This window comes from Macaca thibetana, chromosome 15, assembly GCF_024542745.1.
Source record: "Macaca thibetana thibetana isolate TM-01 chromosome 15, ASM2454274v1, whole genome shotgun sequence".
NCBI classification, from domain to species: Eukaryota; Metazoa; Chordata; class Mammalia; order Primates; family Cercopithecidae; genus Macaca; species Macaca thibetana.
The window spans coordinates 45329291-45357240 of NC_065592.1; the positions used below are offsets into that span (position 1 = coordinate 45329291).

General features: G+C 49.9%; 6 protein-coding genes across 12 annotated transcripts in view; 3 read left to right on the plus strand and 3 right to left on the minus strand.

Moving 5' to 3' along the window:
* The window catches only part of CLTA (clathrin light chain A), a 429778-nt gene extending 412411 nt beyond the window's left edge, over positions 1-17367 (minus strand). Inside the window, exon 1 of the mRNA XM_050762254.1 lies at positions 17364-17367. The gene's annotated coding sequence lies outside the window, so the exon portion shown is untranslated. The remainder of the gene's footprint in view (positions 1-17363) is intronic.
* HINT2 (histidine triad nucleotide binding protein 2) overlaps positions 1-27950 on the plus strand; it is a 546951-nt gene that overhangs the window by 502623 nt on the left and 16378 nt on the right. The gene's annotated exons all lie outside the window — the stretch shown is intronic.
* Positions 1-27950, plus strand: part of SPAG8 (sperm associated antigen 8) — a 454367-nt gene that overhangs the window by 406868 nt on the left and 19549 nt on the right. The gene's annotated exons all lie outside the window — the stretch shown is intronic.
* The window catches only part of TLN1 (talin 1), a 501447-nt gene that overhangs the window by 343610 nt on the left and 129887 nt on the right, over positions 1-27950 (plus strand). The gene's annotated exons all lie outside the window — the stretch shown is intronic.
* RECK (reversion inducing cysteine rich protein with kazal motifs) overlaps positions 1-27950 on the minus strand; it is a 394564-nt gene that overhangs the window by 328829 nt on the left and 37785 nt on the right. The window lies entirely within an intron of this gene.
* TMEM8B (transmembrane protein 8B) lies at positions 490-27924 on the minus strand. 4 transcript variants are annotated; one of them, XM_050762087.1, is made up of 13 exons: positions 27178-27924; positions 22537-22726; positions 21982-22189; positions 15619-15752; positions 15097-15365; positions 14172-14497; positions 10816-10909; positions 10494-10617; positions 10264-10406; positions 9897-10075; positions 3766-3912; positions 3482-3598; positions 490-3234 (listed from the first exon to the last, which is right to left on the minus strand). In XM_050762087.1, exons 1-13 carry the CDS (start codon positions 27683-27685, stop codon positions 2827-2829), a joined length of 2847 nt encoding a protein of 948 aa, XP_050618044.1. In that variant the 5' UTR covers positions 27686-27924; the 3' UTR covers positions 490-2826. The 4 variants fall into 4 exon arrangements, with proteins under 4 accessions (XP_050618044.1, XP_050618045.1, XP_050618047.1 ...); XM_050762088.1 differs by having other exon boundaries at positions 490-3238; XM_050762090.1 differs by lacking the exons at positions 21982-22189; positions 22537-22726 and having other exon boundaries at positions 27178-27286.

Below are 27950 nucleotides of genomic sequence, written 5' to 3' on the forward strand. Positions count from 1 at the left end.
CTCATACCTCACCGCCCCACACATCCAGTCACCAAGTCCTAAAGAGTCCCTTCCTTTCCACCGACATTGCGTTAAGAAGGCTTCACCATTTCTCTCTCAAATGTTCCAATAGCTGTGTCACTGTAGTTTGTCCTCCAAGGTCTCCCAAAGTCCATCCTCTGCCCCAGCCATCAAAACTCCAATCTGATCATGTTACTCTCCTGCTTAAATCTCTCCAGTGGCTCCTCATTTCCCATAGACTAAAGACTCAACCTCCACTTACCTATCCAACCACACCATTGGCTGCTTACCTCCACTATCCCACTCCACACACAAAAGCATGCGCACGTGCACCGGCCCAGGCACACTGAACTATTCAGTGCCCAGAGTAAATATCAGTCTTTCCTGCCTCTGCATGCCCTCTTGCTGTTCCCTCTCCATGTCCAAACACTTGGTGACCTTAAGCTAACATATGTTGGACCACATCACATACCAGACTAGGCACTATACAAGTGTTCTAAGAGCTTTACTGACTGAAGACCACATGGAATGATGAAAATCTCAGGGGAGGGATGCCATATGGACACTGGTGACCACAAAGAACACTCTCCCATTATCTTGGCATCATGGCAACTCAGTTAATCCTAGTTCAAATATCCCTCTTCCAGGATGCCCCTTATGACCCCCCCTCACTGGGTGGGATGCACCCCAGCTCCATCTCCCACTTCAGAGCTTTCTGTACTCTCCCGACTCCGTCCAGAATCCCAGCTATATGGGTTCAAGCATCCCAGTGACGTGGCTCTATACATCTTAATGTGGTATTTCTGATGTAGGAACAGTATTTTCTAAAATAGGAACAGACACGTAGCTCATATCCCCTTACTGCTTCTCACTACTTACTTGGCCACACCATTCTCTGCTCAGTGCCCCATGGAAGAGATGTGATTGCAGAAAGCAGATAACAAAGGCATGTTTGCCTGGCTTTTGGGGTTCAAAAGCCTAGGTCCTGAAGGGAAGAGAAAAGGCTTAAGGCATAAATAAAATATTCGGGCTAGGCCGGGCGCAATGGCTCACGACTGTAATCCCGGCACTTTCGGAGGCTGAGGCAGGAGGATCACCTGAGGTCAGGAGTTCGAGAGCAGCCTGACCAACATGGAGAAACCCCATCTCTACTAAAAATACAAAAATTAGCTGAGCATGGTGGCGCACACCTCTAATCCCAGCTACTCGGGAGGCTGAGGCAGGAGAATCGCTTGAACCCGGGAGGCAGAGGTTGCAGTGAGCTGAGATCGGGCCATTGCACTCCAGCCTGGGCAATAAGAGCAAAACCTCTGTCTCAAAAAAAAAAAAGATTCAGGAGAAAACATTAAGTAAGGCTTCCTCACCTCCAATATTAACAAAAGGGAGAAAGAAGAGAGAAGGGGAGAGAATGTAGTGAGAATACTGACACAGAGGGTACCAAAAGGGAGGGTCCCTGAGCCCCACATCCCAGGCTAAGATAGATTTGCAGGTTTTAAAAGATGCAGCAACTCATGCCTTGTGAAAACCCAGAACAGAAATGGCTTCAAGGCGTGTCTGCATAGCCAAGGCCTCAGACAACTTCACAGTTCTCCACATATGGCCCAGAAGTGGCAGAGAGAACCTTAGGACTGAGAGGGTTATGCAAATGGGAACAAGAAATCTCTCTGCATCCCAGATGAACTGTCTGGACCTCTGACTGGGGACCAGATGGAATGATGGAAATCTTGGGGATGGATGAAGTATGGACACTGGTGATCAGTAAGAATGCTCTCCCAACTTCTTGGCATTATGTAAGACCCTCAGAACTCAGCTATGACCCTCATGGGAAGAGAAGGAATCCCGAATAGACAAAAGATCTTTTCTGGCACTCAGGAAAAATGGGGGCTCAAAACAGAAGTTACATTCTTGTGATATTTCTTGCACACCTGAGATGTGTACCTGCTATTCCAATTTCCTGGGATCTCGGCTTCCTTCTGTGTTGGGTGTGGGCGTCATGAGGAAAGTCTGTCTCGCTGATTTAAACCATCTCAGCGTATGCATATACACACACACACACACACACACACAAACACACACACACACACACACACCCCTCTCAGCTATTGCAAACTGGGCTCAATATGAATTGGGGAATGGACTAGAAGGTGTTTAGAAATGAATGCAAGGCCCAGATGAGCGTGATCAGACTGTGTACATGGCATGACAAAAGCCTCCAGCAGTAGCTCCCATGAGCCCTGCTGATTCCCTGAGGGGCCCTCTTTCCCCCATTCCCCACACCCCTGACCCCAGGGGTAAAAAAGGCAGCACAGAACCATTCTGAACCAATCATTCATTGGAGACACACAGACTCCACCTGTATCAAACGAGGATACCAGCCACCCAGACAGCCCCAGTCCCAGCTTCATCCATCCTGCAATCCCTCCTCCGCAGCACAGCACAGCCCAGACGCTGCCTCTGGAAAGGGAGCCTGAGGCCAGAGTTGCTGAGCCTCTGGGAAAATCTGGAAATTTGGTTTCCCCAAGATAGACTCCACCTCCTCTGGAATGATCCGTGTTCCTGACAGGGGTTTGTCTCCCTGGGAAGGAATCCATGTCTTGGGAAGGCTCCGTATCCCAGGAAAGGCTGCACACCTGCAGGAGGGACTCCTTGGTCCTGAGGGGCTCTGTGCCTGCATAGGCTCCAGTCCTTAAGAAGGACTCCATGATGCAGGGGGACTCCAGGCCCTCAGGAAGTTCTCCATGTCCTGGGAAGGGCTCCAGGTCCCTGGAAGAGTTCTGTGTCCTTGAGAAAGACTCCATGTCCTCAAGAAATACAGCCTGTCTCCTTCTAAGAGGGCTCCACGCCCCCAGAAAGAACTCTAGGAAGCATCCATATCCCCCCAGGGCCAGGCCCAAAGCCCCTCTCAGCTGGCACAGATGCTGCTGACAGTGGCCCCTCCTGGGCCCACGAGGCCCAGCTCCTCCTGCTCGTTGATGCATAGCTGGTAACCACAGCCCCGGGCCCGGGCTCCAGAGGGGACCCGGTGGTCAGTCTTGGCACGAGGGGGCAGCAGGAAGCCCACACTGCCCGCAATGAGCATATGCCAAATGCTGTGAATGTAGAAGTAGTTGTCCCGGGTCTCCACAAAAGCATAAAGCAGGACGGCGCTGCCTGCAATAAGGCTGCCCGGGCACAAGTAGAAAAGCCAGCGGCGCCACGTGGGTGGGTAGCAGTGCCGGCGGCGGACGCTGCGTACTGTCTGGGGGAGACAGAGAAGTGGGGCTCAGGAATTCCAAGCCCTGGGACCCAAGCCACAGTTGGTCACTCTCAGGTTTCCTCTTTAGGTTGTGACCTAAAGACATCTTCTAAGACTGGAGCGGACACTGCCAGCAGCAGGTGATGATGACAGAGCTAAGCCCACCTTAAACTGGGGACCAGATACCTGGGGCCCCACACCCAAGTCCTGCTAGGACCCTCCCCCAACGTCCCTCCCCACCCTTACCCAGGCTGTGGCCAAGATCCCCAGGGCGAAGAGACTGGGTCCAAGCAGGTTCCAGAGTCCATGTCGGTCAAGCTGCAGAGCCATGGACAGCAGCATAGCTCCCAGCAAATACAGCACCTAGAGAAAGAGACTCCAGGGCTGGGCTAGGGCCAGGTGACAGACAGCACTCCAGGGGCTGGGTCAGAATCATGAGAGGCACTTGGAAATGCTCCCAGGGAGAGATCAGGAGTGGATTTCAAGAAGACTTGGCCATGGCTGTTCCCCAGGGCCCACTCTGGACTGACCTGCTTGACCACGGGCTGTAAACGAGCCATGGCAATGACAGTGACCCACACGGACATTAAGGAGCCCAGGAAATCACAGAACTGCAGCACATCGTAGTCCATGATGCAGAAAACCACGATGCCTGGCTGGTCACAGGCATGATAGAACTGAAGGAAGAAATGACAGGCATTGAGAGAACGTGAGGCAGAGGTCCAGGTCTACAAAACTGGAGGGGGTGGGCCCAGGGGTGGTGTGCTGCTGTCAGAGCAGCAGAGGTGAAAGGTCACAGATGAGAAGATCTGGGAAATGCCTGACTCCCCAAATCCTGAGAAGAATGTGGTAAGGAGGTCCAGTCTGCTGCATAGCTAGTATGTATCTGGCAGCCCTGACCCTGGTCCTGACCTTCCTAATCTTCCTGCTTCTGGAAGGTGATGTGGAGAGTGCCCTGCCAGGGGGTTCTGATATCCTCAAATTGAAGCCAGTCCTGTCCCCATCTCCTCATGCTCACCATGGATCCCACCTATAATCCCCATCCCTGGCCCAAGCTCTGGGCTACCCAGAATCCAAATCTCCCCGCTATGTCCCAGTTTCCCCTGATAGCTCAGACTCTGAACTGGGCTTCACTCTCAGGCCTTCCACCAACTGACCCTCTTCATCCCCTCCCAGCAAATGCGGGGAGTGTGTGGCAGGTAAGAAAAAAGGCAGTCCCTAAGGCCATGGAGAGAGGCATGGCACTTCACACCATGGGGAAGAACATGGAGAGGGGACAGTGTCCACCCATCCTACATTCTGGAGAACATAATGAAGAGTAGACTATTGAGGAGGTTCAAAGGGGATGCAGGGAACAGAAGTGGAATTGGATCAAACTCGACTGGACATCCTAATTAAGGAACCAAGCAAAGTCTGCCACTAGCTCCCTTGTCTGTAGTCCTGACCCACGTCCAGATTGTCTCTCTGGACAATGCCATGGCTTCCAGCATTCTGTATTTCCTTATTTGTGAAGATGTCATCCAGTCATTCAAATTGCAAAAATTACAACTCCAACAGACAAATATGGAAAGGAAGAAGCTGGGATCTAAGAAAAAGAAAACAAAATGAAGAAGAAAACCTGGAATATGAATTGGCATCAGGAAACTTTGGGTTTGATTCCTTTAAATTTTAAGCTGCAAGACTCAAGCTTGTCTATCTATCTTCTTTCTTTTCCTTCACTTTGGAGGTAAATAATTTTGTTCCTGCAAGAAGAGACTGCCTTAGGATGAACATGTTTTAAGTGAGTGTTCCAGGCTTTCAAAAGGGCTTGTTATTTTGGGGACATGGTTCCCTTTTAATATACTGTTAAATTGAAAAAGTGAGTTCTTACTGGGAAATTTTCAGAGACTTTTCATGTAGGTCCATATCAACATTAGAATTACTTTTTTTTAGGTTGGATGCAGTGGCTCACGCCTATTAATCTCAGCATTTTGGGAGGATGAAGTGGGTGGATCACTTGAGCCCAGGAGCTCAAACCAGCCTGGGCAACATGGTGAAACCCCCATCTCTACAAAACATACAAAAATTAGCTGGGCATGGTGGCGTGTGCCTATAGTCCCAGCTACTTGGTGGGGAACAGGGAATTGGGGGTGGGGGCAGAAGGGGCTGAGGTGGGAGGATTGCTTGAGCCTAGAAGGTCAAGACTGCACTGAGCTATGATCATGCCACTGCACTTCACCCTGGGTGACAGAATGAGACCCTGTCTCAAAAATAAATAAATAAATAAAAATGGTTAAGTAATTAATGTTTGAATATGTCTAAGAGACTGGCTTATTTTTCAACTATTTATATGTGCTGATTCATTGGAAGTTAATTTAGTTCCTAAACAAATCAATATTTTGGTCTTTTTCTATTTTAGTTATAGGACATTGATTATTCTCTGCCTCCAAGACCAGACATAAGTACTATAGGCCACTAAATTACCCCAATACTGTTTTATGACTTGGATTTTATTTTAAAGCACTAATTTTACATCCAGGCTTAACCAAACACTGGCTCCATATGCTTCACTTTCAAGTATATAGAAAGAAATGCCCAGAAGTTTCTGGAAGAGGGATTTGTACTATATTTCAGATAAAGGAAGATATATATCAGCAGAAAAAAGGCAAAGCTGAATCACTAAACACTGAAGACACATCTAGGGGAATAATTAAGGGCTGACTTTCTCCTAGGAGTTTGCACTAAAAGAATAAAGAAAAATGGAGATATTATCTCCAGAGTGGAGAGGATTTGAAGAAATCATCTCACGAATATTTTACGACTGATTATCTTCCAAGTATACTAAAAGGTCAAAGAGATTGTTTTAGGTTGTGAAAAATCCACAGGGATAGAGTTAAATTAAAATTGTAGCATGAGGGAATTAGTCCACTAAAAATTGTGGACTAATTTTTAGATTGGCATTTGTTTTGTCAACAGCAATAAAAAAAGTAGAAGTGACACAGAAAAATCAGGGAATTTAAGAAAAAAAATTAGAGTACAAACTAATCTAAGTTGATAACTTTCTCAGCTTTGGACATTATTTATGAAGCAATGTAGGGAAATTATCCTCACATTTTTTTCTGTGGAATTTTACATTTTTATAACAGTACATCTAATGCTCCAAAATGGGCTATCCAGGTACTGCAGAATGTGGACTATAAATGCAAACATAGTTAATCCATACCAATACTGGGATATAACGGAACTCGCTATTACTCCCTTATTTCCTGTTTTCTGCTTTCATTTTCTCTTGGAAAGAGTTACAGGATTTTGCCAAGGGATACTGAGAATGACCTGGGATGGTCTGAGGGATGTAAGGGGTAATGAGAAGGTGGCCTTGTAGCCAGGATGTCGGCAATCAGCAAGGACACCTGCACAGCCCCAGAATGCCAGCTCTGTCTGGGTCTTCTGAGATCTAATTATAAGGATTCAAGGAACACTGTGACGGATACACAGTTTGAACAGTATGGGTTCAAATTGCACAGCTAAAATTTTTGATATCTTTGCCCTGATGGTTTCTTATATTTGGCTTAGTTATATTTTCAGATCTCTTGACTGGCTCCTATCTTTTAAGAATTTGGTGAGAACAGCCAGGCGCGGTGGCTCAAGCCTGTAATCCCAGCACTTTGGGAGGCCGAGACGGGCAGATCATGAGGTCAGGAGATCGAGACCATCCTGGCTAACACGGTGAAACCCCGTCTCTACTAAAAAATACAAAAAACTAGCCGGGCGAGGTGGCGGGCGCCTGTAGTCCCAGCTACTTGGGAAGCTGAGGCAGGAGAATGGCGTAAACCCCGGAGGCGGAGCTTGCAGTGAGCTGAGATCCGGCCACTGCACTCCAGCCTGGGCGACAGAGCAAGACTCCCTCTCAAAAAAACAAAACAAAACAAAGAATTTGGTGAGAACTACTAAACTGCGGCCATGCCTTTTTCTACATACTCCAGGCCTTAGGAGAAACTGAAGTCAGGTTAAAAGCATTTCAATGCATGCTCACTGCCCTAGTGCAAAGGGAGCAACATAGCTCATCTGTTACTTGCTAGGGATCTGGAGTCAGGCTCACCCAGATTCTAAGGTAGATACTCACCTTCTACCTCAGGCAAAATATTTAACTTTCCCTTATCTACAAAAAAAACGATGACAAGAATAAAAGCATGTATCAACTATTACAGTACTATTGTGAGGATTAAATTAGCAGTGTCTGAAACACAGCACATATTCAGTATATGTCATTTTGTTGTAAACATTACCTGAATTGTGTGCCTATATACAAAAATCAAATGCTATTTTTTTTTCAAAACATATTTTACATCTGTAAACTCCTGAATCCCTACTGTCTGCTCCTATGTCCCAGATAAGAATGAATTACTACTCCCAAGTGTAGACTGTCCTGGATTATTTGAAGACAAGGAAGATAACTGTCATCTCCTGTCCTAGTACTGACAACTGCAATTTGACCAATGGGCCCTTAAATGGACACTGCTGCAGAATGAAATAAGTCTAAGAATGGCAAGGAGGGACCACAGAGAACCTACAGGGAAAAGAGAAAACACAGCTTTATGTTCTGGGCCATGTGGAAAAGAACAGGAGTTAGAGCAGGGCTTTAGGCAACACCTCAAAGCCAGCAGCTTTTCCTTATTGCCTTACTTAAGACAATGGGAGCTTTTGGCCCAGTGCAGTGGCTCACGCCTGTAATCCCAGCACTTTGGGAGGCCAAGACAGGTGGTTCATGAGGTCAGGAGATTGAGACCAACTTGGCCAACATGGTGAAATCCTGTCTCTACCAAAAATACAAAAATTAGCTAGGTGTGGTGGTGTGCACCTGTAGTCCCAGCTACTCAGGAGGCTGAGTCAGGAGAATCACTTGAACCTGGGAGGCAGAGGTTGCAGTGAGCTAAGATCGCGCCACTGCACTCCAGCCTGGGCGACAGTGAGACTCTGTCTCAAAAAAAAAAAAAAAAAAAAAAAAAAAGGAAAGAAAGAAAGAAGGAAAGAAAGTGGGAGCTTTTTATGTGACTTGAGGCTCTCCCTGCTACAAGGAAGGTCTTTTCAGGTTGACAGACACTGTATCCAGATAAGGAAGAATCATCTAGCACTGAACACTCTGGAGCCAATCAGGATGCTTGTGTCAAGTCCAGAGAGTGAATATGCTCTCCCTACATGCTGCAGGCTCCTGACACACTTAGGTAGGCTTACTAATTATGAATCACATTCGATCTGCATGTAGCGGAGAGTGGGCTGGTGGAACAGCTGTTGCTGGAGGATTTGGTGAGCCACAGTAGAAAGGGCATCTGGCAATACGAAAGAGAAACAGTGTCTAATATAAAAATAGAATGAGGCACTGTGGGAGCAGGCCTAAAAAGGGGCCAATCAAGCAAAACTGGGGTATGTGCTTCTCACCCAGCTTAAAGAGCCAAGATCTCTCTCTGCAGCATGGCTGCAGCCTCTTCTTCCTCATCTCTGGATGAATCTCCAGCAGGACCCAGGCCCCTCAGTTTCAGCACATTTGCCCCTGCTTTCTCCCAGATGAGAGGTATGATTTTTCTAATTTAGACATATGTCTGACCTAGTAATGCTGGACGCCAGGAAGGCCCGTTTTGGTTTCTGTGATATCCTTGCTGCCAAGGCCTGAGAGTCTGAAACCATCTAAGAGTTTTTGCAGTGCTCACATGCATGTCACATGGTGTCAAGAGCCTAGAGATGAGTTGAAAAGATTCCCAGATGTGACACTTCAGGGGTTAAAAAGTCTACTTGGGGGTTAAGTCATATCAGCAGGCTCATTTCTCTACCTTTCCTTATAGTTTCTGGACACTTGCTTATAATGAACTTTTCTGATTATGGAGGAGTGGGGAACAGGATGGAAGAGGACAGGAAAGAGATTGTGGCGATTCTGCAATGGGAATGGAGGGGTTTTAAACTATATTAATTTTCATCAAAATGCACTCCTTTGAGCTGGGATGTGATATGATACTGCCACATCTGACAATGCCTCAGGACATAGTTGAGTCTGTAAAGCTTCTCAGGACTCTGAAAGACAGACTGTCCTATAATCCCCCAATACAGAGATCCCCTCTATCTTTCCAAAGTTCCCATGAGAAATCAAGGTGGCACGGCGACTGAATGGGGACACCATTTCAGACCACAGGAACGAACGTGCTAACAGTGTAGAAGTCCCCAGTGTGATGGAGAAGGGGAGCTCAGAGTAGCTAGCTCTCACATCATGGAAGAATGTGGTGAAGATGAAGACACTCCATGCAGAGGTGTGGGGGAAAGCACAGATTTCCTGCCCCCATACACAGAACACGGTGACTGTGTAGACACAAATCCATACCGTAGGCCAGTTTCTTGGCCCATGTGTTGAGTAAAGGTCCCCTCAGCCTTCAGGGTGGACAGAGTGTGGAACAGCTGGAGGCCCAAACTTACTTTATTAAGTTGCGAACAGTTTTGTTCATTTCCTCCAATGTGCCTTACAAAAACGACCCTTTTCTATGCATGATAGGTTGGGAAGCACTGCTGTCTCTGTCTGTAGAAGACACAGTGAAGGCACGTACATTCCCAAACCTTTGGAGAACGTGGTGGAAATACAGACTGTGACCCACCACCACTCACAAGCACCCAGTGATAAGATGCAGACACAGCCGCATACCGTGGAGAAGAACATGGTGAAGGTGTAGACAGCAGCTTCCAGCACATATCGACTCCGAATGGCCAGGACCACAGGTGGCAGAAACATGAGGTTGCTCAGGCAGAGCAGGAGTGTGGACAGCAGCTGGAATCCATAGGTGAGCGCATCTGCACTGTCGGTGCAGCCCCAGCCTCTCCACCCTGCGGTTGGGGAGGGAACAGGATGGAAGAGGACAGACGGCAGCCATGGGCCTATGCCACTGCCCGTGGAGGGTGGTCTCACCCTGGCTCTGCCAAAGCCGTCCCCAATTCAGGCTGTGCACTCCCCTACTCCCGCCGCCTGCCCACAGGCCCACAGGTCCACCTCCAGTCCACCGCAGCCCGCTCACCGGCCTTGCACTCGCAGGCTGCATACAGATAGTTGTGTGTGCGCAGCAGCTTGCACTGGCCATAGGGCCCGCAGTCGTCCACGCATGGGGACAGGAAGGTGCGCATCCGCACCTCGGCCGTCGCGTTGCGGCACCGCACGAACCTGCGCACACACTCGCAGTCACCTGGGGCCCCGGGCCACCCCCGCCGAGTCCCGGTCCCAGCCCTGGCCCTGCCCCTCCCCGCTCACCGAGGCCCCACCCCGCACAGGGAGCGAAGGGCCAGGAACCAGGTCCCCGTCTGCGGGAATGGGATTCGCAGCCTGGCAACCCTGGTAGTGGCACTGACGGAGAGGAGGAAGCCGGCCAGGGACTCTGAAGGGAGAAGGAAGGGGTCAGTGAGAGGAAGGAGGGGTCAGGACCCAAGAACCCTCTCCCACCTGCCCCCACTTCCCGGAACCCTGGCCTACCATTCCTCCATTCCATCCCTCCCCGCCTTCACCTCTGCCCGCCACTACCACCACCACCCCTACCACACTGCAGCTTCCTCTCCTCCCCCATTCCTCACCCCACCTTTGGAACAGGTCACTGCTGCATCCCCCAGGCTCAAGGGCACCTCGTGGGTCAAGCATCCAAACACCGTCACGTTTTCCTGGCGCACGGAGCTCTGGGGAGGGTAGGTATGGAGGTGAGGCCGCCACATCCTCCAGCTCCACCCACAGCCACCCTCGGACTCCCACCCCTGTTAACCCACACCTTCCAAGGACAGCCCATTCCTGCCGGCGCTCTGCACGCCAAAGCTGCCCTCTCACCTCCATTCTCAGAACAGAAAAACTGAAAAACAACAGATCCTCCACAGCAGAAATCTTTCAAGGACTGATGAGACGGCAAGGCCCAATTCTGAATCTGTTCTTTGGGCAGAAGTGTTTCAATTCTGTCCGAGCAAGAGAGAACACCCTCTTTTTCAGTCCTATCTAGCTCATTGAGGGGAAGGAGGGCTGTTGCCAGTTATAGAAACTAATTGTGGACAAAGGCAATTGTAAGGTTTTCCATCATCTTCACCTGGACCCCAAGACAGGCAGAGCATGAAGACACTCACTCCAATTCAGGTGAAATGATCCTAGGTACTGAACGGTGGTAACAGAATGCCCAAGAGATTAAATGTAGCAACATGGCTGGGATTAAAAGAAACCAGATAATCTGCAAGAGTAAATGTAAGGGGTTGTCTACAAGAATAAAGGTAACAGGATGCCATAAGCTCACCTCATTCAAGAAGGATTTGAGGCAGCTTACATAAAATAGAATACAATAAATGCCTGAGGGAAACTTAAAAATCAGGATAGGAAAATAAAGTCTGTCCCTAATGTAGGCCATATATTTGATACTGACTTCCAAGCAACCAAAGCAAAGGAAGTATAATGAGTTACCAGATTTGCAACTACATAATATAAAAGCTAATCAGAGTCTCTGGAGAATCACAGCATCCAAAGGGGAAGTTCTGAGATAAATTCTCATCAAAGCAGCACTGTGTGTTGTCATGCATCCTGTCCTCAGCCACAAAAGTGAGTTTCATACAACTTGCTTATATAACTTCCTTCAATGCAAGCCCGGGGCAATATGCCAAAGTATTACTCAGTGAAAGTCTTTCTAGGAGGGAGCCAAAGAAAAAAGTATATGCAGTTCTCTGATCCAAATGTCCAGTTCTTGATCCAAGGGGAGAAAAAAAATCAAAATATTTGAAGGAAATACCTTTCAGAATAAACAGAACAGGCTGAGGTGGGTAGCACGTGTCATAGAATGCAGATGATGGAATGTAAACAGATGCTCATTAAAGTGAATGGATGGGAATGCAGAGAGGGAAAGGGCTAGGCTTCTATTCTCAGGGTACTGAGGAAGAAACAACAAGTATGGGCAAGGCTGTCCTCTAATTCAGGGTCTACAGTTTCAAGGTCGAATCAAGATCTCACTGTCATTGCCCAGAGGCATGGCAATAAGCAAACACAAAATACATACAGTCTTAGCGAGAACAAAGAGAGAATTTGATTATGTAAATGAGAAATATATTCAGGGTGAATAAATGACTCTAACAGGACCACTAGAAAGTTCTAAGCCATGTCCCATAAAAGGCCACATGAAGCCACAGACCAGGCCTCAGGTTGGCTGATGGGAAAGTGGTCCCTGCCCTCAGAGCTGGAGGATAGTAGAGTTAAAAGGATCCCTGGCTGGGGGAACAGTATGTAAGTTATTGGATCAAAGCTAAGCTGAAGATATTCTCTAATGGGCCAGCATAGGGCTCCGCCCTCATCTCAGTCTTAATGCTGACAGTAATGACTAAGAAGTACAAAAAGTTGGCTTTGCAAGTGTGTGAATTACACAAAGTGGAGAAGGCCCGAGTCCCAAACCAGTATTAGGCAATGCCTCAAGGAGGGACATAAATTCTTCCATTCAGGTTCAAAAATTCACTGCAAAAATACAATATGCGAATTGGCACCGAAATGTGTATGCCCCTTGATTACAACTAGAGAAACAAAGCAATTAATGGGGAAAAGAAATGGGAGGACATAAACCAAAAACAGCAGTGGGCCAGGCACAGTGGCTTACACTTGTAATCCCAACATGTTGGGAGGCCAAGGCAGGCAGATCAGCTGAGTCCAGGAGTTTGAGACCAGCCTGGGCAACATGGTGAAACCCAGTCTCTACTAAAAATACAAAACATTAGCTGGGTGTGGTGGTGCACTCCTGTAATCCCAGCTACTCTGGAGGCTGAGGCACAAGAATCGCTTGAACCCGGGAAGCGGAGGTTGCAGTGAGCCAAGATCACACCCCTACACTCCAACCTGGGCAACAGAGTGAGACTCTGTCTCAAAAAAAAAGTTAAACAGTTGCATTAGGGAGATATTTTCCCCTATTTTCCAAAGTTTGTATGTGATCCTATTACTCTTATAATTAAAAAAAAAAAAAATGTGTACAACTGGTTTGAAGAAAATACAAAGGAAGGAAAAAGACCCAGGGATCTCAATTCACCACAAGCCCTAGGTGATCCCACAGTGTAATGCAGCTGCTGAAAAAAGTAACTCAATCTCAGGCAGCACAAATGCAAGTCTTGTTACCTGCCACCTCGATCAGACCACCTCAGATCACTTATTTCAGAGACACAGTGACCGCTAGAAGTATGACCAGGTGAAACAGTGAAGGAAGGGGAGAGATCCAAATACCAAGACCCCAAAGACACTGAGGTTCTTCAGCTTTTGGGAGGTTGGAGGTAACATCTGAAGGGCTGTAAAAATAGGACTGGGACGCAATAAATGTATCATACTAATGTAAGATATTAATAATAGGGAAAACGTGAGAGAGTGGGTATATGAGAACTTTGTGCTTTCTGTTCAACCTAAAACTGCTCTAAAAAAAATTAAGTCTATTGCTTTAAAAAAGAACAAGACAGAGATAGATTTACTGGAAATGGCTTCTGGATATGGCTTTTACCCACTGAATCAAAGATGAGTGGGTAAAAAATTCATGGAGACAGATTTTGATGGGATGTCAGGAATGCCTCTGGCAATCAGCACTATCCAAACATGAACTGCGTGGCCTCAAGAGGTGGTAAACTCCCCATCAAAGGAGATTTGCAAGAAAAGGTTAACAACTGCCATAGTGAAAGGCCAGTAATGAGCAGGAGGTGAGCCTACAGAACTGGGAAACCCCAGACACTGAGTCGACCTGGTTGACCTGCCCATCCGTAGCAGAGTCAATACTCCGAACATGTTTGTTGACCAGAATTGGGCTAAGTCATGGTCTCTAATTGTCAGGATGGGAGGGAGCAACCTGGATAGGCTTTTACCTCCTGGAGGAGGTAAAGACCCCAACACCCCTGGCACCTTTCCCTGCAAGCTCCCCGGGAGAGCAACCTCCCCACTCTCCATAAAGAGTACCGCGTTGAGCTGGAGCTCCAGGCTGAGGACGCCTCCACTGTCCAGCACTGGCAACAGCCTCATGGCGAACACGGCTGGGCGCTCAGGGGGAAGGGCCACACTGGGGCCAAAGAAGATGTAGAAGTGGACAGAGAAGGTGTCCAGCTCGTTGCGCAGAGTCGGGCGCACTGGCCAGCAGTGCTCGGGTGGGGATGTGGTCCCAGGCCCCTCCGCAGGGGTTCCAAGGGATGGTGGCTCTGGGGGCAGTGGCTGGTTGCCCAGTGACTGGGGCATGTTCATGGCAGCTCCAGGGACCAGGGCTCGAAGCAGGCCGGGCTGTGGGCACTCTGTGGGGCAGAGGAAACCAGAGCTTGGGCCTGCAGCCTTTACAGTCCTGAACTTACTCATAAACAGATCTGAGCTAGACAGGATTTCGCAAAGAGTGGGGAAGGATGAGAACTAGAATGCAATGTCCCTTGGGAGTGTGGGGCATCCAGGGTCATAGGGGTTTCCTAATGGTGACAGCTAACACAATACCACACTGGAGGGAACCGAGGTCATCTATCCCTCCCTAAAGGCAGTGAAGATGCTATTGAAACAGATATTAAGTATGACAGCCCGTCTCACTGACTTGCAAGGGCTTCGGCAAGGACAGTGTCCCAGAGGTCCTGGATGTCTCTGCCTACCCCAGGAAACTGAGAGATTAAATCAAAGAAAGTAATGAGGTCCTTTAGTTGTCTCAAGTCAGATGCAAAAAAAAAAGTTATCTAAAAGCCTTCCAATAACTTGGAGCTCCAAGCGGGATGGCTTCAGGGAGTGTGAAGGAGCCTGGGTGGGGAAGGGGAAGTTGCAGGGATGTGGCAGAGGGCCACTGAACAGAGCCACCCCAAGTCACTTCCCAGCCACGGATATCTGCACAGACTAGGGCAAATGCAGGGGTTCTGACCTTGCAACCGCACACACAGCTGGAAGCGGATGGTCCTACCAGGGCCCCAGGATGATGTTTCCACACGCACGTAGACCCAGTGCCCCCAGGGAGGCAGTGCCAGCTCCAGCTGGCATCCCGAGGCACCTCCACAGGACACAGAGCTTGAGTTGTGCAGGGGTGGGGCTTTGGGACGCAGACGCAGTGACAGGGGGCAGGCAGATACCCCGCGGCCCCCCACACACGCCAGCTGTGCTGAAACCCTGTAAGTGAAGCTGGGCACAAAGACCCTGGGCAGAGGAGAGGTTGGGGGTAAGAAGGCAAAAACAGAGACGAGAGGAACACAGGGCAAGGGAAGCACTAGGAAGGAGGGGGCGTGGGGTGGGAAGGAGGCCTGTTCAGGTCTCCCGCTCTGTTCTGGGAGGGAGGGAGGCAGGGATCCCACCCAGGGACCAGGCAGGTAGGCGGAGAAGAGAGAACCCTGCAGCCTATTTGAGGCCAGAGAAGTGGGAAAGGACCAGGTGTGGGGAGTCTTTGACTTACTTGTAGAGTGCTGAGCGATTGTGTGGGGAGAGGGTTTGCTCTGAGGGCCGGCCAGGAACCAGTACAGCAACGTCCAGCAAACGCCGGACAATCAGCTGGGGCTGAAGGAGGTACTGACACTCATCCTGGAGACCCTGGGACAAAAGCAGGGGTAGCAGGAGAGGGAGAGACAGCAGGGGCGTGACTAAACCAAGGCAAACAGAACCTGCTGGGTGGGCCAGGGAGAAACCCCCACCCTGGCCACCACTCCCAGGACTCTAACCCAGGTCTCTCTAAACTCTAGGTCCTTCTTGCCTGAGCAGTCATTTCTGGTCATCTCTGTCCCACCTCAGTCTGCAAGGTCTGCTGGGATCCTCAGCACTGGCTAAGGTTTTGGGATTCAAACCCAGGCCCTCCTGACAATCAGGCCTGGCTTGCCCCTTCTCCCAAGCTAACCTCTCCCCCTGAGCATTCTGGGCCAGCCCAGCAGCACTGTGATCTCCAACCAGCCCATTCCCGACCAGGCTCAGGAACTTAGAACACTGGCTCTTTTAGGCAAAGTGGGGTGGGGTGGAAAGCTCCTTCAAGGCCTCCAATCCAACCCCCTCACTCTCCCCGCCACCAATCTCAACCTTTAATTTCCTCTAGTCCCCACCCTGCCCCACTCCCACATGCTTGTCCAGCCTCTGCTTTCACACTCATTACACCCAGGTAATGAGCAGCCCTGCATAGGTAATGAGTGCTGGGCCACTCATTACCTTCCAGGCAACCTCAGACTATAAGCAGCTTGAGAACAGGAACTCTGTCCTATTTGATTTTTGTTCCTCTAGACACAGGGCCTCACATAGAGTGCATACCTCACAGATAAATGTTTGCTGAATTAACGAATCAGTAAATGGATCACAACATCTGGGGGAAGTGCTGACCTTGCTAAAGCCAAATCCTGTCATTTTTGATGCCCCTGCCCCAACTCTGCCTTCAGGAGACCCACTAGTCTGGTCCCTCAGCCTCAGACTGTGTTTCTTCTGCTGCTAAAGGATATCAACCATGTCTCCCCCAGCTTCGCTTCTGGAGAAAATCCCCAGCTCCTTCTCTGTTGACACCCCCTGGCCCGCACAGCCTCATCACTCTCCAGTGAGCACAGTCCCGTTTGTCGCAGTTCCTCTTCTGCAGCACGTGCAGCTATATGAGCCCTACAGACCTCACAGTTAAGGGGAAGTGGGGGCTCCTAATTAGGTCATACCTTCAAACTCTGTTCTGTGACAAAAGTTCCAGGCCCTGACATCCCACTGAGTTCCATGGCTCAGAACAAGCCAGTCAAGGCACTGACTTCCAGCAAAACTCGACAAGGCTAGAAGGTCTGTGCCTTTTGCATCCCCAGTGTCTAGTACACCATCTGGCACATACTAGGTGCTAAAATAGCTGTTAAAGAATGGGTGTCAAAAAGGGGGTCCCTTCAGAGAGCTCCTGAACCAACCTAGATGTTCAGGTTTGGTGTCAAACCCTAAGAACCAAAAGACTCTCACAAGTCACTGCATTGACCCCACCTCCTAAGGCAAGAATTACCACCATAATAATCTTGTAGTGAATGAGTCCCAAGGGTGGGGGCTCATGCTCCAGTGGTGGCCCATTTCCTTGCTAGACAGTCCAGGAACGCTTTGCTCCACGTTTTGGAGTTTTGCTTGTGTTTGATTCAATGAAAGATCAGTGGACATGACCTGTTTGGTTAAGATGTGCTCCTTCCTTCAACTGTGTAACATGCCAGTCCCCCCTCTTCATGCGGAGGGAGTGTTTAGTCAGTGGAGACCAGGGGAGATGCAGGGAACCGTCACCCAGTGATGGGGCCAGAGAAAGAGCACCAGAAGTCAGGTCCTCAAGAGCTGCCAGGGCAGATGCCAAGTGAGAGTGTCCCAACTGAGCCAAGAGGCCAGAAGAACATCAGCAGTCGGGGAGGCCCAGGGCCCAGGCAAGGAAGCTCGAGAAATTAGGAGAGGCAAAAGTGAGACATGGATGGGCTACAGGCTGAAAGATGCTGGAGTGGAAGGCATGGTAGGTAGATTCCTAGAATGTCCTCATACGTATGGGCTGAGTTTCTTCAGAAAGACCTGAGCGGGGTGGCCAGTGCCAGACTCTGGGTGGGGCTTGCAGACTGAAGATGCCCAAAGACACTTAGCGTTCTCTGCGGGAACAGCGAGTGCACAGCTGAGCCCATGCCCACAGTCAGAAAGCACCCAATCAGTGTAGAAGCAAACGAGTGTTCAACAGACTTCAGGGGGCAAGGGTGAAAGCAGGAAGACCATTTATGAGGCTACTGTGGTAGCCCTGCAGAAAGCAGAGAAACTGTGCTGGAAGTGGAAATGAAGAACTGTAGATGCGTTCAGGGCATGCCTCAGAAGTAGTGTCAACAAGACTTTTTCTTTACAGATTGGTTGTGAGGAATCAGAAGAAAAGAAAAATCAAGGATTTGGGGCACTTAATTTGGGGCTTGAGCAATGGGTGGATGACAGTGCAATTTCCTGAGGAAGATCACAATAACTACAGAAAGCAGCAGCATGGACTGGGAGCAGTGAAATAGAAATTAAGGAGTTTTATAGTTTTAGCTTCACTTTGATTTGGTTTTATTAAATACTCTTTGAGACATTTCTTAGGCATCCAATTGGAGATGTCAAGTAAGCAGTGGAATATAAAGTCTGGGATTCAAAGAAATTAGGACTGGATGAATACTCTTGGAAGCATTAACATACAGACGGTATTTTAAACTATTGTGCTGGAACACCACGCAAGAGAATAGAAAAGTAAAAAAGGAGCTGTTCCAGGACCAAGCATTGGGCCACTACAACATGGAGATCAAGCAGAGGAGAGGCCAGGAAAGGAGACAGAGGAGTGGGCAGTGGGAAAACCATGACAGTTCTGTAAAGTCACAGAGGCCAAGAAGGGAAGGTGTTTCAAAAAGGAAAGAGTAATATAGGGAACTAGCTAACAGCTAGTTACTAGTTAACTCTGGGGAGGGGAATTGGAGACTGAAAGAAGGGAAGAGGAAAACTTACTTTCCACTGTATGTCTTTTGTACCTTTTGAATGTTGTACCAGGTGCACAGATTGCCTATTCAAACTATAAATAAAATAATTTAGGAGGAAGAGGAAAAGCAGCCACACTATTAGCAGATTCTAACCACCTCTGCTGAGATATTGAGTCACGTGTGGTCCTAGTTGGTGGATTCAACAGAATCCTTTCTCCTGTACAACTGACTTCTTCACTTTCCTTGTAGTTGCTTTCATTATTTTACCTACTTTTTCAAATCTTAGACACAGGAAGAGGAAGGATAAGAAGAGAACCTGTGCTCTAAAGACATTTAGGAGTACTTTCCCCTTATGAGCCATTTGGGTGCCAAATGGTATCCACAACCCAAAGGCCAGCCCCTCAGAGCAGACTGGCAACTGGGCACCTTAGAATGAACACAGGATCCAAAACAGGAAAGGCAAGGAGATGGAGGCCAGGGACAGGACAGAAGTGGCTGGTAGGGGCCGAGCGCGGTGGCTCAAGCCTGTAATCCCAGCACTTTGGGAGGCCGAGACGGGCGGATCACAAGGTCAGGAGATCGAGACCATCCTGGCTAACACGGTGAAACCCCGTCTCTACTAAAAAAATACAAAAAACTAGCCGAGCGAGGTGGCGGACGCCTGTAGTCCCAGCTACTCGGGAGGCTGAGGCAGGAGAATGGCGTGAATCCGGGAGGTGGAGCTTGCAGTGAGCTGAGATCCGGCCACTGCACTCCAGCCTGGGCGACAGAGCGAGACTCCATCTCAAAAAAAAAAAAAAAAAAAAAAAAGAAGTGGCTGGTAGGAAGAAGGTGACAGGGAAAGGAGGTGAAACAGCATCATGTGCCAGACTCTGCACTGAAGGCTAGGAATACATAGTAAATAACACAGACACAGGGTCTGGCAGAAGTGTGGGACTAGAGCTCATGAGGGTGGCCCAGATCAGGTAAGTCACTTCTTTTTCACAACCTTTCAGGGCTCCCTATCACGCTCAGGATACAGTTCCAATGTCAAGGCCCTTCATGATCTGGCCTCTGCTCATCCCTCTACCTTCCTCACCACCCCAAAACCAGCCCACACTGAACCACTTCAGTTCCTTCTAAACTTTGGGCCATGCTACTCCCACCACCTGGTATGCCCTTCCCTACCTTCTCAACCTCAGGCCTCGCCACTTAACAGTTTCCAATACCACCTCCACCACGCTAAGTTAGCCATCTCCCCTTTATCCTCCTAAAACATCTCCTGTATCTAACATGCATCTTATTTATTTCTGTGTCCCCAGCACACAACCCAAGGCCTGGCACAAAGGAGGTACTAAAGGACTGAGGCTAAAGGGAGATCTGAGTTCATCCCCAAAGCTGAGAAGGGCCCTAGAAACCACTGCCTTCTTATCGCTGGGACTCTTCAGTTCCCACCAAAGGATATCCCTAAACCCACATAAATTCCTGTGTTCGCCAAGCCTCACAGGAAGCATACCATAGTAGCAGGAGGAAACAAGTTGAGAAGATGGAGGAATGCTCTAGACAATGAACCCACAGGCTGGAATCCTGGAAATTAACCAGGATCTGGAGAGCTGAAGAACCCTTAGAGGACCATATAAGATTACAGAAGTTAATCTAATTCTTAGAAGGACCGACATAAGATCCTTGCCCCATCAACCTCTCAAACAGGCCTGGCGGAAGCACTACATCTCTCATGGCATCCAGACCCACTGCTGCTTGTGGGCAGAGCGGGATGGTCCTCTTCTGTCTAGCCTCACCACATACCTGGGGGAGCTCTGACCAGGATTCCAGTTCGGTACCAAGTTCACCAGGCCCCACTTCCCATGTCTAGATGCAAATGTACATGTCAGGCCTAGTTCTTTTCTCACTGCCCAGCTCCCCCTTGGTCTGGGTACTTGAATCACCCTTTAGGGTCTGATCAGCTTTTCTCTGCACTACTATCTCCGTTCCCCACTGTCCCAATCTGATAGCCATAAGCAATCCTGACCACTTCTAACTGGGCCTCAGCTCCCACAATCCCAGCCCAGGCCTAGGCCCTAGGTTCCTGCTTACCTAGAAAGGTTTTTGGATAACTACAGCCAGGCTTCAGGAGGATTTTCCCTGTGAGTTCTCACAAAGTGGGTCAAGGATCAGAGTTAGGATAAGGAACATCCCTGTTGGGATTTTGCCAAAGACCTACGAAGAAGTTCCTTCTAATAGAAGAACCCTCAGTTCTGATGAGAGTCAAGGCCTACCTAGAACCTAGGGCCCCTTCCAAGCTAGCTCCCAACATGCTGTCCTTCAGCAGGCTCGCAGGCCTTGATGGGGAGTTCTTTTGCACATCCACATCAGTCTCAGGAAAAATGGCCGTCACTGAGGCCTAGAGACACTACCTCAGCCCTACTTCCCATCTCTGACAATAGCAGTTCCAGCACCCTTGTCCTTATGTGAGTCTCAGCTCATTCAAAGGCACTATTCACCACATTTCTGAGTGCTAGAGTCCTGTTCTTTAAATCCTCGCTCTGTTCTTGCTCGTTTATTCACCCTCACCACAGGCCCCATGCACATGGTCCTCCCACGCTGACAACAGCCAGCTCAGTACACCCCCTGCTCCTCCTCCAGTGAACAGGAGTAGAAGACCTGTCTGGCCTAATCCATGAGAGTGGCAGGAAAACACTGTGGCATTTCCTTTCACTCCAAACCAGAGAGGCGTCTGACCTTTGAACCTGCCCTTCAGTCTTTAACAACCTCTGTGAAATAAGTGCTTGGGGTGGCTGATATTTGGAGAAAAGTGAGGCAAAGGCCAGGATGGACACCAGCTGCCCAAAGCCTCCTTTTAGCAGGAAAGAGCTCCTCTTGTGGTCTTCTGAAGGGTGTAGGAAGCTGTCTGAAATTATGATGCAAGAGGAATGCATTCTCCCAGATGGATTAAAGGCTGGGCCGTGGGCTAAGAGAGTCTTCAGGGCTATTGTCAATCAAGATGTAGAATAAAACCAGTCCTGGGTGTGTGCAGCAGATTGGACCAGCCCATAGTTGGCTTCTGCTCACCTTGATTAACACTTGTGCCTTCCACTAGGAAGCGGCACTACTCCCCCATGCCAGAGCCTCTGACTCCAGATTCTCAACTTTCCCTTCAGCTTACCTGGACCCAGCATGTCCTCCTGGGTCTCCCAAGTTGCCTCCTCCAGATCATGGCCTCTGACCCACTAGGTGACCTGCTGGCCTTTAGCCATGCCCCACCCCAGCCACCCTTGTGCTGCTGCCCACCCTGACACAAGGCTGGCATGCCAGGGAGCCTGTGGGGGGAGTTCAGCAAAGACGGAAGGGCAGTTCTAGACCCCCGAGCCTGGGCAACATTAACCCACCTTGACAGAGATGTGGCCATGGGCCTGGGGAAGGTGGGCAGCCAAGAACCAGTCCCCAGGTAAGGGGCTGCTGACGTTAAAGATGCCTGAGGTGCGGTTGGGCAGTGTCCAGCTGAGGGTCAGTGAGAAAACCCCAGGCACAGCTGTGTCCCCTGGGAAGTGTGTATGCAGGGGATTGATGACAGGGGGTGCCCCGGACCGGAAATACCTGGGGGACCAGAATTAGGAGAGGAGAAAAGCAGGCAATGGGGTGGGAGGCAGGAAATGGAAGAAAGAAAGAACTGTCACTCATTACCGGTAAAACAAATAGATTCCCTATACTGACACATTCAACAAAGTGGTTCCAGGTCAGGGGCCACGGGTGAGAGATCAGCTCAAGCACTCGCACAGTCATACAGTAGTCCGGAAGTGGTCATGCGACAGAGGTCATGGCCCTCACTCAGTCACACTTCAATCTGGACACGGGTTGGGGTCAGGGTCAGTTAAAATCACACTTTAGTCTGGAAAGTGGTCAGGGGTTGGAAGTTGGGTTGGGAAATTAACTCAGACACTCACACAGTCACACTTTGGTCTGGGCAGTGGTCCCCAAAGGTTCCCCCTTGCTCCTTGAAGATGATGAGGTTCCAAACAGCCAGGAATGTGTCCTCGGGAACATGGAAGTGGAAGAGCTCGGTGCTGGCAAAGGAGCGGAAAGGACTCAGCTTGCGGGGTGAGCAGGTGGAGTAATCAGTCAGGAAAAGGCCTCCTGGGAAGCAGGAGAGAGAGAAAGGAGCAGGGCAGGACAGAGGGCATTTCTATTAAGCAACAGGCATGCCAGTCCTCCTCACTGATAGCATCAACTCCACAAATGCTCTCCTCTGAACCAGGAACTAGGTTTCAGGCTGCAGATCTGAAACCTAGCCATCATCTGGTTTAATCCTTACGTTAATCTTATTTAAAAAAAACCCTCCTTTTACAGATAAGGAAACTGAGGCTCAGACCTAGATCAAACTGAGGATGCAAATCTAGCTCTCTCTAAATCCAAAACTAAGACCCTTTCTTTGATTTCACAGCTGCCCCTCACTTAGGAGCCATTTTCTCCACTTACCAAACTTAAAAAAAAACAGATGTGGGGAAGGTGTGTGTGTGTGTGTGTGTGTGTGTGTGTGTGTGTGTGTGTGTGTGTGTGTGTATCTTGGCATGGGCTCTTAAGCCACTAAGCAGGCTGGAACTCCACCTGTGGGGCTTGGGAGTCAGCATGGAACTGTGTAACTTCCTTGTTGATTTTCTTCCCTTCTCTGTTCCCCTGTGGTTAGGAGCAGTAAAAACCCTCAGCAGCCTCACAAGCGCTGCCTGTATACTGGCTCAGGGCAGGAGAGGGGAGGGGAAAGTGTGGTAGGCTGCCAGGGGCCTGCTTGGGTGGCAGAAGGACAGGAGTTGGCAGGCCACCATGAGAGTCCCCAGGAAAGGAGACTCATCAGGCCTCCCGGGTCAGAATGTACAGCTAGTAGGTGGGGGCCGGGGGAATGTTCTCCCAAAGGGAGGCCCAGTGAGGCAGTAAGTTGGTGACCCAGTGGATTTCAAGCCCCTTGGGAATCTTCAGAGCAGGCTGAGTTGGCAGGTGGGGAGGAAGTGGTATCTCTCATTAAAATGCCAAGATACCTGATCATGATTGTCAGGAGCAGAGCCAAGGTAAGCAGAAGTCGTGTCAGCAGCTAGCCAGGCAAGGGACTAGAAGAGCTGTCACAGTGGAGGCAACCCAGTAGCAGACAGGGGAAGAGGGTCCCAAATGGCAGGCAAGGTCTCTCAGAGTAAACCTTTGGGGAATCTGACTGCTCTGGAGACTGCGGACCAGCCTGAAAAGAAGCCCAAGATGACACCTCTAGGACAGGTGAGAAGGTGGGGAACTCAGCAGCTTCAGGACACACCCGGGGCTGGGGTACCGACTACTCTGGAGGGGCATTTTCAGCCAAGCAGGAAATACCCTTAGGGCTAACCTAGTCCAATTATCTCCCTCTCTGGAGATGGGAGAGATTAACTCCAAAAATGAGGTGTTTTTGAAATAAAAAAGAAAGGGAAAGGGAGGCTGCTGAAGGAGGAACGCTGAACCAGAGCAACCCCAGGAGTCACCCCAGAGAGCTGCCCTACATAGGTGGGGGCCATTGGAGGTCATGGTTACACTCAAGGACTAGTCTGTCCAGTTCAGACCACAAGATCAGTTTCAACTGTCAAGAAGGAAAGCCTGCCACCTTGCAAGCTGAGCACTGCCCAGGAACCCAGAGAGGCTACCAGTGCAGCATTCAGAGAGTGACAGAGATGCATCCGAGAGGGATAAAGGTTACGGAACCCACTGATGGGGGAGACAGGTTTCCTAGGAACCCTAGCTGTGCTAAGTAGGAGGCAGAAGGCTAAGAGGTGAACAGCCTGGATACTATTGTTAGAAGAAATCAGAACTCTAGCACGCCTTCTGATGGGGTTAGGGAGGGGCTGTTCCTCCTCAAAGCTGGTACCAGGGATGGGTCATCTGATCAACCATTGCTACTGTTAGGAGAAATGTTGGTCAGTCTCTCAGTGCAGACCCTCAGAGGGCTAGTGGTGAAAAGTTTAATGACCTCTGGGAAACATGGACAGACAAGCACAAAGATGCTTGTAATTCAAAGGACCACGGTATGGCCTGGAGAACTGGGGAACTAGCTAAGCCATCCCCACGTGGCCAGGGGCTACAGAGGTCACAGAATAGGCCTGTGAGATAAAGGAGTGAGCAGCAGCTGGGAATGCTAGGAGGAACTTGGAAGAAGTTCTGAGGGCAGATGCTTGAAAAGGGTCCACAGCCCCATTCACTCCAAACTTTGGTTTGTGGTTTGAACAGGGCCTTTCAGAGCTGTGTCCAGAGGAAGCATGAGTAAGGCCCTTACCGAGTTCGGATGAACTTATTCCGGGTTCCCCAATATTTCTATGATGAAGCTAGGGTGATTCCGACCATCACCCACACCACACACGCACACCCCACACAACACATAGGCTGAGGCTAGCCCTGCTAGTAACAGCACTAGGTAGAATAAAAGCCCATTGTTTTTTGACTAGCAAGGCATGTGTGGGTCCTCAACTAAGCCCAAGGAAAAGATCCAAGGATCAGGAATGGGACCACTAGACCTAAGAGATAACTTCCATTCCTGAAATGAAACCAAAGCAACCAATAAGCACTATGCAGTCCTGTGCCATGATGATCCTATGACCCTGCCAGCCTCTTCTCAGACAAAACCCATCGCGACCATTAGGTCACAGAGCACCCTGCACTTAGGTCCAAAATTGCCAAGGCATTCACTATTAACAGCACTAAAGGCAGCCCTGCCTCCCTTTGGGTGGACTGGTACTCCTTTCCAACTTCATTACAATTCTCTCCAAAGCACCTGAACCCGCTTCTGGGCAACAGTATTTTTATCCACAACTTTCAGCTGTATATGCTCTGTGGCCATCAGTCACCCTGCTCTCCTCACCCGCCCAATGCTTGCTCAATGGCGCATGAAGCAGCCATGATGGCAGGGGATAGAAGCTAGGAACTTGGCTCAACAGCATAAACTCCCCGTTACCAAAACTGAAAACCTGACTGGCTACTGCCTCTGCCCAGTGCCCAACTTGACAGCAGCAATAATCAACACTGAGTGCCTCCACGGCTCCTTCCTTCAAGGGGACTGGCTGGGGGGGATGGATAACTTATATTCGTTCCGGGAGGCACCCAACACTGCCCTCACCCTTGGAACTGTTGAGAAAGGGTCTCCAGCCCCATTCACAACTTCAGTGATCTGCTCATATGACGAGCAGGCAGAGCTGAAGAGGAATGTACATGGGCCACAACATGTCCCCTCCCCTTCATACTGTAACACAGGCGCTCAGAAGATACACTGGCTCACATGCACCCCACACACATGCATGTGTCTACACTCACCAACACACAAGCATGTACACACGCTGCCAGCCTTCCCACAATCCCTCAGTTACACACATAGACACGTAAGTGACCAGACATCTCTGCAGGGACTGTGACCTTTCATGTGCATTCATCTCCTTAAGTTTGTACACTGAACCAGGCCCCCAGAGCTCACTCATACCCACTCTCCACCACTAGCTGCTCTGTTGGCTGTTATTTCCTAAGACTCCATCAGGCACATCTCCATCCTAGAGTGACACACACCAGAGGTGGCTATGGACTTGGGCCATGAAGACTAGAGTCATTTCATGATGTAGCCATCTTCATGGCACATCCCCTAGACCAAGACACCCCCTCCTCCTCCCACATTCCACCCATTAAAATATTGGACCTCTCTCCTGTCCAAGTCACTTCCCCACTGGAGGGTGGCCCTTGACTGACGCCCAGCAAATAAGGAACAGTTTGTGGATAAAGCCCCCTTGTGGGCAGACTGGGGAGAAGGGAGGTTACGCTTTGAGCCTTTCCCCACTTGGGTCTGTTTTTCTATTAAGTATACATTGCAGTGGAGAGAAAAAAAAAAAAAAAACCCCACTAGTATGAGATAGGAATTAGGAAACCTTTTTTCTAGCCCCAGCACGCAGCCTATCACAAGCTACCTGAACTTGGACAAACTGCTCCCTCCCTGAGCCTCAGTTTCCCCATCTGTAAAATGGCCTCCGAGTTTCAGCCCTGCTCTAAAAGTATCAGGAATTATTCCTAGGCAAATCAATCTTCTTTGGAACAAGAATCATTACAAGAAGAAAACTCATTATAATGGCAATTAATCCATATTCATCTGTTTGCTACATATTATCTTTAAAACTCTTCTTCATGCTGTTTGAATGCATTCCCAATATCTCAAAGGTTTAGGCTATATATTCCCAGACTGCACTAGGGGCTTCTGGTGTGGGACTGTCTCTCCCCCATCAAACTTTGTGAGCAGGCGCAAAGCCCACAAGATTTCCCTGGAAAAGCATGAGTCAAAGTGGGGTCAGGACAGACACCAGAAAATATCTTGGAGTCTCTGTCCTAGAAACTGTAAGCCACCTGCTGAGCCTCAAACCCAATTAATTACCACTCTTTTGACCCTGCCAATCCCTCTGTTCTGTAAGACTTCTCTCTTCTCTATTTCTCCCACTTGCTCCCCAGTGATCTAGTTCCCCAGGTCCCACCACTCCTGAATCTCCCCAGCCCACCCCTCCCTGCCGGAACCCCATTCCTGCCTCAATCTTCCCTGCTTCTGCACTCACCAGCCCCCGGGCCAAGGACAGAGAACAGCAACAGCAGCAATAGGGCTGGCGGCAGCTGAAACCCAGACTTGAGTCTAGGCTGGGAGAGGGGCAGAGTATAAGAGATGGGGGGGACTAGCGGGAGAGACTTGGGTAAACACAGAGATGAGGGCAAAAGCTGAGATAATGGGTTGGGCTGGGCTGGACACTGGGGCTTGAACAAGGGCAGGGAGTGGGATGGAAGGAGGGGCTGTGATGGGGACTGCAGCAAGGGACGGGGTTGAGCCAGGGCCTTAAGCAAACACTGGGAATGGGGTTGGGACAGGCCCTGGGCTGAGATTTGTGACAGGGGGTGGAACGAGGGCCGAGGCCGGGATGGGGGCCAGGCCAGGGGCAGGGACTGGAAGGGGGTCCTGGATGGAGACCCAGGCAGGGGTTGGGGCCGATTTGGGAAGCGGGGCGAGGGCGGGACTGGGGGCCAAGGCGGGGATCGGGATAGGACGAGGGGCCGGGACAAGGGCTGGGCCATGGCCCGGGGCGGGGGCGGGGCCGGACAGGCCAGCGCGGGGCGCTCGCAGAGCTGACCCGCGGCTCCGCTCCCCACCCCCGGGGGGTGACCTCCGGTGTCCTCACGGGCCCGGAGTGGGGGCCGGGGATCTGGGTGGGAGTTCAGGCCTGGGCGACTCCGGGCTGCGCTGAACCGGCGATAACCAGGCCCCGCGGCGGCGGCCTCGGCTTGACGTCAGCATGACGCCCCGCCCCCCCGGCCGGCTCAATTGGTCCCTGTCGGTAAG